This window comes from Etheostoma cragini, chromosome 13 (assembly GCF_013103735.1).
Source record: "Etheostoma cragini isolate CJK2018 chromosome 13, CSU_Ecrag_1.0, whole genome shotgun sequence".
Lineage (NCBI taxonomy): Eukaryota > Metazoa > Chordata > Actinopteri > Perciformes > Percidae > Etheostoma > Etheostoma cragini.
Window position 1 is genome coordinate 16657409 of NC_048419.1, and position 10749 is coordinate 16668157.

Consider the following 10749-nt stretch of genomic DNA (forward strand, 5'->3'; position numbering starts at 1 on the left):
AGAGTGAGAGAGACAGTGGAAGCAGAACAGATGCTGTTTATACAAGCTATCCTTTGTGAGGAAAGATGCGGGTTGTTGGATTCATGCAGGCTAGATATACAGTAAGCAGTGATGGCATGCTTAACCTACAGTCAAGGTGTTTCTTCTTGGGTCCGCTGACTTCATGCGTCGTGGCCTTGCAGACGGCTTTGCTGATGGCAGACCCGGTCATGCTGTGTTGCGCGGCGGCGATCCGGTCCGTCAAAGACTGTCCCGACATGTTACTGAGGAGGAGGAGGCGCTCGTGGTGGTGGTGAAAGAGGTGGCAGGCGGAGTGATGGTCGAGGAGTCCGGGTGGGGGGAACCGGGGAGGACGATCAAAATGTCTTTAGAGGCAGGGAGGAGGGTAGTGCCCTCTGCTAGAATCGGCCGTATGAGCAGGAGGAGGAGGAGGAGGACAGCAGCGTACACCGACGAGGATCCGGTGGGAGAATTCATGCGGCGGCCAAATAAAACATAAGAAGGTCACATCCAGGGAACATTTTAATATTCAGTCCAAGGCATATATGACCCAGTTGCAGAAACAAGATATTAGCCTTTGAAAAAAAAAAATATATGCTGAAATAGGCCTATAATTAAGAGCGACCTGCATCAAAAGTAGTAGCCTATGATAATATATGACAATGGGCAGTAAACTGTAATGAAGGCTATCCCTGAGATGACGGCGGTGAATCCGAAAATAAAGATGGCAATTATCGAAACACTATCGGTGATTATGATCAAATAGCCTACATGCGGCACCCACTATGACTGAAGACTAATTTTTCAAAGACGATATAAAACAGCATTGTCCTTCCCTTTTCTCCTCTTCTTCGCCCGGGTTCTCCTGTGAATCTACGCACAGATCCGACCGCAAACAGCTCCCTGATCCACACAGCACCCCGCGCTGGCTGCATCTAAACTTAGCCGCTATGATTTCTTTTTTTTATCCCCCAGTCTTTTTAATCTCCTTACAAAAGGGTGTATTCTGTGTTGAGGTTGCCGATAGGCCAATTCCAGTCAAACTTGTGTGTAAAATGGCAGTACATGAATCAGGTGACTAGGAAAGGAGGGCGATTGGGCTACTTCTCGAGTCCGGGGAGGGCATCTTAAAGCAGAAAGGTGTCCCCAGTTTTTCAAGGCAAGGGAAGGCATCAGCTGGTTCATTTCATTGTGGAGGGCTCAAGAGTGAACTCTCCCTAATTACCTGCCGTCCAATGAAATGTGGACACATAGGGAGGAAAATCCATGATAACAGTAACACAAATGTTTGATCTGTGTGATTTGTGTGATGCTTCAGTGGGATTCTTGCAGCTCACAATGACTGAAAATGTGTGTGGGGACCCTGATCTAACCTATTTTATAGTGATTTGTATGACATTAGCCTGCAACCTTCTTATGTGCAGTGATAGTTCAATGTATTTTATTATGGGACCATAATAGAACATTCCTGTGGAGATTCCCATTTGGTGAGATTTCTTGTAGCCTTAAAATAATTTGCCTGTTGGATTCATTTAGTTCCAACCTTCCCACTATTGATAACATTTCAGTAAATACCATCAGGGATTATTCAGTGATGGTTCCTGCTTGATTTTAAAGACCAACATCTGAATACATTTCAATAGGAACCACATACGGCAGGAATCCTCCTTCTTCCATCACAAAAAATGTTGCTGGATTGATGTTAAAGACAACGTTCCTGGCACAATCTGCCTGGAAATACTCTTCACCTCAAAACAAGTTAACACAATCAGAAGTAGTGTGAAAGTGAGGGACTTTTGGGATGGCTGTAATACCCAGTGTTGTTTTTAATGAAGCCACTGCTCTTCTTGTGCCTTTTTAGTAAGGCATACAGGAGAAGATATTGCACTAAGTCTGCAACTAACGATTGTTTTATAATCCATTATTTAGTTTAGTCCATCATTCATTTGTTCTTTTAATTGTCAAAAAAATAAAGCAAAATCTCCATTATAATTCCTAAAGCCTAGGTGACATCCTCAAACGTCTTGTTTCATCTGATCAACAGTTCAAAATGTCAAAGGCCAATAAATTTAGGTCACAGAGGTAACCGCCGGTTTGTCTAAAAGTAATTAGCCAATTAAAACCCTCAGGGTGACACTGAGGCTATTCTGACAGTATTTCCAGGACCCTCAAAGACCAGTCCATTATCTTTTAGAGAAACTGTGACCCGAGTGTACGCTAATACATGAGAGGCAAACACTGGGGCTGTCCAAAAACTGAAGATAGTCAGTTGACAATTAAACAAATTGTTTCAGTTCTTTTTGCTCTCTTGTGAAGAAAGTCAAATGTCAAGGTTGATTTCCAAATTTTCAAGTTGAAATGTGTTGACTTGAGCTGACAGGATGTGACAGATGCAAAAAAGCCTGAATGAACGATGCAGCACACATTTTTGTTTAACAGTTACATTTTTGTTGCACGTATTCCGTTTCATATGCAGTAACAAATGTGTTGCAATATAAGGACAGGCTATTACACATCAAAGGAAGTGAAGTCAAATATAAAGCTGATGCTTAATTCGAAAACATGGAATTTCAAATATCACTGGAGGCAGACTCAACAAAGGGGGCTGTTCAGTCGCCACTGTGCTAAAAAGAGCAGCACGGCATGGTTTTGACTGGCAAGAAATCAATTTTAGGGTTGAAGAAAATGCTTCAAACCAACAACAAAGCCAATAGTTTGACAGTAAGTCAGGTTTGCTATGAACGTTATTAATATCTAAAATAAAATAGTCACCTTTTCAAATTGAAATGTAAACCACATCATGAAATGGAATTAAGGGATTAATCAGAAGGAGACGCTACTGCATATTATGAAAAGACAGATTAGTACTTGAAGAACCACAAACATTGTAAATTGGTTCAGACCTCTGCTAAGGAATTCTCAATTCACTTAAAGCCTTTAGGTTTTATTAACCCCTGCTAAACTGACTCTCCTCCATTACCTTACCCACATTTCTAACTGCAAAGGATTCTTGTGGGTTTTATTTATGAGAAAGCGGATTTTCCAGTCCATCAGTTCCATCAGTGTGAAAGAAAATGTCTATACACGGGATGTGTCCTCTGTATTAATGTTTCCCTCTAACAACTCTATAAATTAGCTCATTGCTCAGTTCAAACCCATTGAAACTAGGTGAACCTAGTCTCTAAAGAACATACTACATGATTCAAATTATTGGATTATGACAACAGGACCCTGAAGGTCATGGGCAGAAACAAGGCAGGGTACTGTGGACAGTCAACACATGCTATCTTTTTGTGTACAGAGGTTTAATGGTTTCAATCATTATCTTACTAACTGAGCACCAGACCCAAGCCTGATCATAATAAAATATCCTTTAAAAAAAAAAAAAAAGAATCTCAAAGAAATAACTTTCTTGTTCAGCTTTAGATGAGTAGATACATAATTGTAAAATATTAAGTTACAGCCGGCAGCCAGTTAGCTTAGCACCAACAACTGTATGTTAGGGGTATAGGTTGATTTGATATACAATTTTTAAATTGTTGAGTCAGAGATCAAACAGATCATAATTGAAGAGTCATGAATAGCGCAAATTTATAAAAGTAAATATAAAAACTTCTATCAGAAACTTGTTTAAAATGTTGGTCCTTAAAAGAAGGTTAAAAACCTTTCTTTCTAAAATATTTAACATAGTAAATACTGTTTGAGAACATTTGTATAAGCTGTAGGCTATACCTTTTAAAAATGAATATTCATGTTAAGTGCTCAGTTAAATTCACCAGTCTAAAGTGACTCCTAGCAGCCATTACAGATCAGCGGGGGTGGGACAAAAGGAACACGTGATGTATGCATGCCCATACTCTAAAAGTACTGCCGCACACAAAACCTGAACGTTTTAATGGATGTGTATGGTAAAAATGGCTGCATATGTTTATTTAAAGCCAATTTAAGTAACTGTATATGTGAGCTCTTGTTAATTAATTTATATACTATTTTTGTCAATATTTACCAGAAAACAAGTTATTGTTATCTTATTGTATCTTTTTGCATTTATTGTAAATACAATTTTTGTTGGACCCACCGGAGAGAGAACATCAGTGTCTGAGTGATCATTTATATCTCGCATTTCCAGGCTGTTATATTAGGTTAGTATCCCTGACCAAGGATTAGGCAAAAGAAAAAGGAGTCCTGAGAAAATTACAATGAAGGAATCTTATCTTATCTTAGCCCGATGACTGGAAATAGGGGGAGATGGCTACCTTGGTTCTATCAAAACGTGACACAATTCCAAATGTGTGTGTCAATAATACCAAAATGCTCTTGAGCAAGGCACTAAATCCTCAATTGCGTGAGGCACCGTCATGTGAAGCAGCCACCTTACGCTGACATCTCTCCAGACATAATGCACGTGTACAGGTCCTGTGTGTGTATTTGGGCCTGTACGTGAATTAATATCCCTTGTGGGATTAATAAAGCATACCTTCTTATTGGCTGTTTAATCCACGCAAAAACTCAAGTCAACTGAAGACAAATCGACATTTTACAGGGAGCTTAAGTGCCAGACTATTTCATCTGCTCAAAGCCAAGAAATAGTCCCACACATAACACTCATAAAAAGGTTAGATGATGTTTTAACTCCTCGATTTGTTTATGCAAACCATATATAATGTGTTAATTATTTATTTAGAGGGGATGCTAAGATTTGGTATGGACAGAGCCAGACTATCAGCCTTTATGTTAAGCTACACTAAGATAACTGGCTGCTGGCTGTATCCTCTAACTCTCTGACAGAAAGCTGATGAGCAAATTCATTTTTATGTACAGTAAACATATTATATATGTGTGAATCTGAATGTAATTATGTAGTTTGAGCTGGTTAGCAACAGAAACCTAGATCTGTAGAAATAATTTCTTCTCAGTCACACTCGTGAGTTGGGACTGGGAGGATGGAGACACACTCTTGTATATAACCACAAGTTTTAATTTGCGGTTCAAGTTCACTTTGGTAGATCTCAAATGAATCATCTCAAGCCTTTGTGGTATAGTCACCACTCATTTTGGGTCCACAATATGCATAACATTTCGATCACTTTAAGCATTTGCAGTTTTAGCTGTTTTTCCATCTCTTAATGACTTAATTTGACTCACTCTTGTCCACTGATCTAATAGCAGACCTCGTGATGATCGGCCGAGAAAAGTGCAAAGACTGCATGAAGGCTTCACGAGTTTAAGTCCGTGTTCACACTGCAGATGCAAAAGTGCCAAAGTTTTAGGAGCCGTCTGTTCAGCTTAATGTCAAAGGCAGAAAGTCAAATATGATTAAAGCGGACCAGAGAAGCGAAGGTACAAAGAGTGTACATAATAGTACATTTCATGTGTAAATGTAACGACTTAATAAAAAACATACTGTACAATTTCCGTGGCAAAAAAAAAATATTCAAGAAATAAACTTTTTTCCATAGTTGTAAAATATAAGTCTTTACGATAAAAATAAAAAGTTGACAGGTCAATCTCAAAGGCATTCAGTTAATGTCTATCTTCCTAAATTAAGGACTTTTTTTATACCTTGAATTAAAAAAAAACGAAATGTCAGCCATTTAAAGGATCTTCACGTAGAAATGTATTTAGAGTTGTGCTCAAGATATCCTGTGGGCCTGCAGTGTGAACACAACCCATGCACATTGGTAAAAAGTTCAACTTGGTTTACAGTTTTCTTCATTAATCACTGTGGCCTAAGGCAATTTCCCTGAGCCAAATGTATCTCTGTGGCCGTGGCCTCACAGCTGTTCACTTCCTGGTCGTCTATGATTGGTCAGGAGTTACCATTTCACACATGACGAACAGTTGGAATTATCCTTTGTGGAGTTAGCGTGTCCAGACAGGACGAGGGAGCTGGGGTCTCGCTCTACCACCGGGCTCTCCTCGTTGTTCAGAATGTGCTCCACCAAGCAGCGCACTGCCTCCTCGATGTTTGCGTTTTCCTGAGGGAGAGAATAAAAGAAGACTTGTGAAGAAATCACGTACTCTTTAGCCGCTCCACACACAGCCATAGTGGCAATGTTGGTCGGTCGGTCGGTCGGTCGGTCGGTCCACCACTTTGGTCCAAATTGAAATATCTCAACAACCATTGACCGGATTGCCATTATTTTTGTTTTGTTTTTTCATCGTTCCAAAAGTTGAACTCTACTGACTTTGTAGATCCCTTAACTTTCTATCGAGTGCCATCATTTGGTCAAAAATTCAATGTGTCCGGTACTTTTGTTTATGACCCGATATCTGCAAAACAGTAACCTATCTATGAGAGTCAGTTGTAGTTTGACTTTAAGGCTAATTAGCAAAGCCCAGCTGTCACCGCTGCGCACACGTCTAATGCAGCCTGTATCACAGTCAGAATGGGAAATACAGCATACAAAAAAGTCTGATTTTGACTTATTTGACTGTCTCCTTTTCTAAATTCTGACATCGCACACTGAACTAATAAGAAGCCAGGATGTGGCACACTGATATTGTGTCTGTCCTGTCTGTGTGCCTTTTGTGTTAACTAGCTACACTACTGTCTCTGACTCGCACCCCCGTGTGTAACTAATTAGACAGTCTCTGAACGGGAGGAAAAAACAGTAGGTGAATTTACACCAGACTGCAGACATTCCTCTGTCTCTAGAGAGCACCGCAAATCATGTTTCCTGTCTTTTAGTGCACTGAAATGCCCAATAGTAATTTTCATAATCTTAATTTATTTTCTAGAGTGGACTTCTGTAATAACAAAGCAATTGTGTTAGCCAGTTGAATATCTAGGTCTAGGTACATTATGTATAGAGCCAATGACTGTGTGATTTAGCCCTGAATTAAGTCTTTGCCTCAAGTCAAAACCCTCTACAACTCTTTCCATTTGGGAGTTAATCAAAAATCCCTTTAGCCTTTTGTATTTGCATGGAAATCACTAGTATTTTAAATGATTTGGGAAAAATGTGACTGTCACCTCAATCTAATTCTAGATGTATTTTTCACTGATTTGACTTGCTGCAGTAATTGCATCCAAAATCAAGTAGGCTATCCAGTACCTCCCCTCTCGTACCTTTGCAGAGGTCTCGAACCAGCCTACAAAGCCGTTCTCCCTGCAGAAGGAGTCGAGTTTGGGCTGCTGGGAACCCAGCTGGTCGGACTTATTGGCCAGGAGTACAGCTGGAACTGGCCTCCCGTAGTTCAGGGTCACCTAAAGAGAGAAGAAAGACAGGTTAGCTGCTGTTATACCCTTCTCCTATCTATCTTAATAGAGAACAACTCTGGAATACTTTACAATATTGTACAAAAAAAAGGGGTAGTTACTGTTTTTGAATGTAACAAATGATTAGTTACCCCTTTTCAGAAGGGTAGTTACCGTTTTTCAGAAAGGTAACTACCCTTCGGAAAAAGGGTAACTAATCATTCGTTATTCTTTCAAAAACCATAATTACCCTTTTTTTTGTGCACCTTATTGTAAAGTGTTACCATCAACTCTAATAACACCTTTTACATTGCCACTTTTCTTTTACATTTGATAAATTGTTATGTAACATGTTGATTACAGCCACTTTAAGGCGTCAGTATGTTTTAACAGTAGTGCTTCTCGGATGGTAAAATAGCATCTGAAACCCCCTCCCCTAACAGCTTTGGAAGCTCACAATTACTTTCTTAAGCTTTGAATTCTCAGATTTTTTAACATGATAACTTCTGTCACTTTTTGCGTGTAGAAGTGCAAAACCAGGCCTTCCCGGACAAATTATCCTAAACTGTGGACCATTTTCCCCATTTGGGTAATTATCGAATCTCTGTATGACAGCATGCTTTTCACCCTGTCTTCAAGTAAACACTTTTGCCTTTGTAAATGGTTCGACGACATGCAGTACACACTTCAAAACACATTTTATTGAGTCCTGGACTTTGGAGCGCCCAACACACGTGTGCCTTTGACAATTGTTAAATCCTTTCTTGGCATAATCTTTGAAATTGTTCCCAAAGTACATTAAACCCATGTTAATATAACAAGCAGTAGACATTGAAATGCTACAATGAAAATTAAGGCTATTTAGACTGAAATGTGGATGATGTCCATACAGTAACTGTGAGTTAAGCTTAGATTTCAATTAGAAATGTCTCCCTTTTTTTAACCAAAACAATATAACAACCTAAACTGTTAGCATACATTGTTGTTGTGTGGTTGTGGCTGGCTTTGTGTATGTATAATGTGAATTTTACACCTGAAAGGGACAGAATGACAAGGGTAGTTACTGTTTTTGAAAGAGTAACAAATGTGACAAGTGAGAAATAAAGAGGTCTCAGTGTGCTGACCTTGGAATCCAAGTCATCCTTCCACTTCAGCACAGCGTCAAAAGTGGAGGCCCTTGTCACGTCAAACACGACCAACGCTCCCACCGCCTCCCGGTAATATACACGAGTCATGTTCCCATACCGCTCCTGTCCTGGGACACATGGGGCAGCCAATCAGACACACACACACGATTCCGTAAAAACAACTTTCAAGTCCGAACAATTAAATCAACTCCCAGCATGGTTATTAGTGATAAATAAAGTGGGTTTGTGTGGGTGTGTTTATTTTACAGTAGCCACCATCATGTGACTGACATTATGAGCATGGGATCACCTGGGTCACACCCAGGCACAAGGTCTACATTCCTCAACCAGGCTTCAAATGACAGGGAGGGACCCAGGCATCCAGCAAACTCACACTCTCACTGGGAGTTCACATCACTCACTGCAAAAATCTCCATCTTGTCAACCTATGTTTGTACATCTCTGAGCCATAAAAGAAAAAGAAAAAAATTGTGTTTTAATGCAGCAGTCTATCTTATTCTTTATAATGTTTCAAGACACTTTTGAAAGGAGTTGATTTTATTTGAAAGCAGTCAATATAATTATACCTCACTCGCAGAACACAAGACTCAGAAACTGCTTGATGAGTTGGAGATGTTTTGTCCAAATACGATATTTTTAATAAATATGTTTTTCTCATGCTCCTGGTTTCCTAAAACTGCCATCAAGCTTTTGCTTAATACCATTAGTAGCCCAAAGAATTTACAGATCTTCCAAGCTGCTGAAGGCAAAAGAAAAAGGTTTTTGTTCCAGAAGATTATTTTTTTAGTAAAACATGCATTCTTTTCTACAGAAAATAAATCCCGCAGAGCTTTACAATTTTAACAATCACCTGATGCCATAATAAACCTGTACACCAGTAGGCTCGTAAAAGTTTGACTGACCTGCTATGTCCCACAGCTGTAGCCGGATCACAGTGTCAGTGTCCCACTGCAGCGCCTTAAGGGCGAAGTCCACTCCGATGGTGGCTCGGTAGTGCTGGGAGAAGATCTGATGCACGTACCGCTTGATGATGGACGTTTTTCCGACTCCCAAGTCCCCGATGACCAGGACTTTGAACAAAAGCTCCTGCTGCATGGCTGCAGCTCTGCAGGGTAAACAACTCCTCGGATAATTACTAACTTAACAAAGGATGCTGCAAAACTGTAAACTAACTATAGTAAAGGTATGGAAAGTAGAGAATCATTAATTGGGTTAGTAGGACATTTTCTTCGGTCCAATGCACAACAAAAACGTTATTATGATCCAATATTATCGAGATTTGCGAAAGAAGCCGTCAAGCCTGCCTTTGATGACTGCAGTCCTCCCGTTCAATCACACATGACGTTCAAAATCAGTTTACTTCACCGACGACTCCTGTGAGCAAATCCAACACAGCTGTTAAAAACTAGTGGTGCGCTCAAGAGCTCGTCGTAAATCAAACCTGCTTCGGAATTGTCACGCAACTAAGTACATTTCTTGGATAGGTTGAGACTTTTCTCTTTTTTTCTAAATCTGTAGGCCAACATCTGCCTGCTTAGTTTATGTAGGCTATATTTTATTTATGTATTTTATTTCCAATTTGTGTTCATTTATGTAGCCTAATGTCTCTCCGCGGGGTGGGGTTAGAGTGAGAAGGCATTCGGTGTAAACAGTGTTGTTTCGAACAGCCTTTCAAGGAGGCGGTATGACCGAGTATTGTTGCTGCGCTACTCTACGTGCAGTTACGGTAATGGTGCTGATGAGGGCGAGGAAGACGTGTGATGCTGCTGCTGTGTCCTGCTGCCATTTCATCCGCGAATACTAACTAAAATGTCAACATTTAAATAAACCAGCAGCTCGGATCAACTGTCGGTTTACACACTCAACAGGCTGGTTTTATCTATGAAACGGATCATGTGTTAATGGTGGACAAGAGACCTGGTAATATGATTCATGTTATTGGAGGCTAATATTAATCCAACTGCTGCTACTCTGGATGGTCGTTTTTAGAAGACATAGCCTAATCATCAATATGGGGTTTGCTTTTTACGGGGAACTGAGCTCTTAACTTTAAGGTAGGTCATTATTTACTGATTTTTATTAGGTTGTTTTCTTGAATGTCAATCAATAATGTAAATAATACACCTTTTAAGACTGGGATTAAGTTAAATGGGTTGGGCCTCATGATTCAATTAATTTACTCATATTTTTAAATAAAACTTAGCAGGATATCTTATGATGGGCAGCACTGATGTCTTCGAGGAAGCAGCGGACATATGTCTTGCCTCAGCAGCTACCTCTGTTTTCAGTTTATGTTTTGCTAGCTTCAAGGCCTCATTATGTTATCGCTGTATAACACACAGGTATTATATAGCAACTATCCACATGGGGGCTGACTACACACCAATGTTTATTGAGTTG

The 10749-nt window shown here is 39.9% G+C and overlaps 3 protein-coding genes and 1 long non-coding RNA gene across 7 annotated transcripts in view; 2 read left to right on the forward strand and 2 right to left on the reverse strand.

The window, feature by feature from the left end:
* The window catches only part of LOC117955914 (phosphatidylinositol-binding clathrin assembly protein-like), a 25758-nt gene extending 24705 nt beyond the window's left edge, over positions 1 to 1053 (reverse strand). For all 4 annotated transcript variants that reach the window (XM_034890700.1, XM_034890699.1, XM_034890698.1 and 1 more), the window contains exon 1: positions 130 to 1053. In XM_034890700.1, coding sequence (XP_034746591.1) covers positions 130 to 259 — 130 coding nt within the window. In that variant the 5' untranslated portion in view covers positions 260 to 1053. The remainder of the gene's footprint in view (positions 1 to 129) is intronic.
* Positions 1 to 5506, forward strand: part of LOC117955916 — a 20397-nt gene extending 14891 nt beyond the window's left edge. The window contains exon 3 of the long non-coding RNA XR_004659159.1: positions 5496 to 5506. This is a non-coding gene — a long non-coding RNA (uncharacterized LOC117955916). The remainder of the gene's footprint in view (positions 1 to 5495) is intronic.
* Positions 4958 to 9717, reverse strand: rab38c (RAB38c, member of RAS oncogene family). The gene is made up of 4 exons (XM_034890701.1): positions 9252 to 9717; positions 8326 to 8456; positions 7073 to 7210; positions 4958 to 5978 (listed from the first exon to the last, which is right to left on the reverse strand). Exons 1-4 carry the CDS (start codon positions 9442 to 9444, stop codon positions 5817 to 5819), a joined length of 624 nt encoding a protein of 207 aa, XP_034746592.1. The 5' UTR covers positions 9445 to 9717; the 3' UTR covers positions 4958 to 5816.
* A 306-nt stretch (positions 9718 to 10023) lies between these two features.
* LOC117956152 (ras-related protein Rab-39B-like) overlaps positions 10024 to 10749 on the forward strand; it is a 4935-nt gene continuing 4209 nt past the window's right edge. The window contains exon 1 of the mRNA XM_034891081.1: positions 10024 to 10403. The gene's annotated coding sequence lies outside the window, so the exon portion shown is untranslated. The remainder of the gene's footprint in view (positions 10404 to 10749) is intronic.

Bases quoted from the DNA above. Each gene is read 5' to 3' on its own strand.
- rab38c (XM_034890701.1), bottom strand. From the start codon at position 9,444: ATGCAGCAGGAGCTTTTGTTCAAAGTCCTGGTCATCGGGGACTTGGGA. The intron at 8,457-9,251 runs GTCAGTCAAACT...CATGTGTCCCAG, and splicing joins ACAGCTGTGGGACATAGCAG to GACAGGAGCGGTATGGGAAC. The intron at 7,211-8,325 runs GTCAGCACACTG...TTCTCTCTTTAG, and splicing joins AGGATGACTTGGATTCCAAG to GTGACCCTGAACTACGGGAG.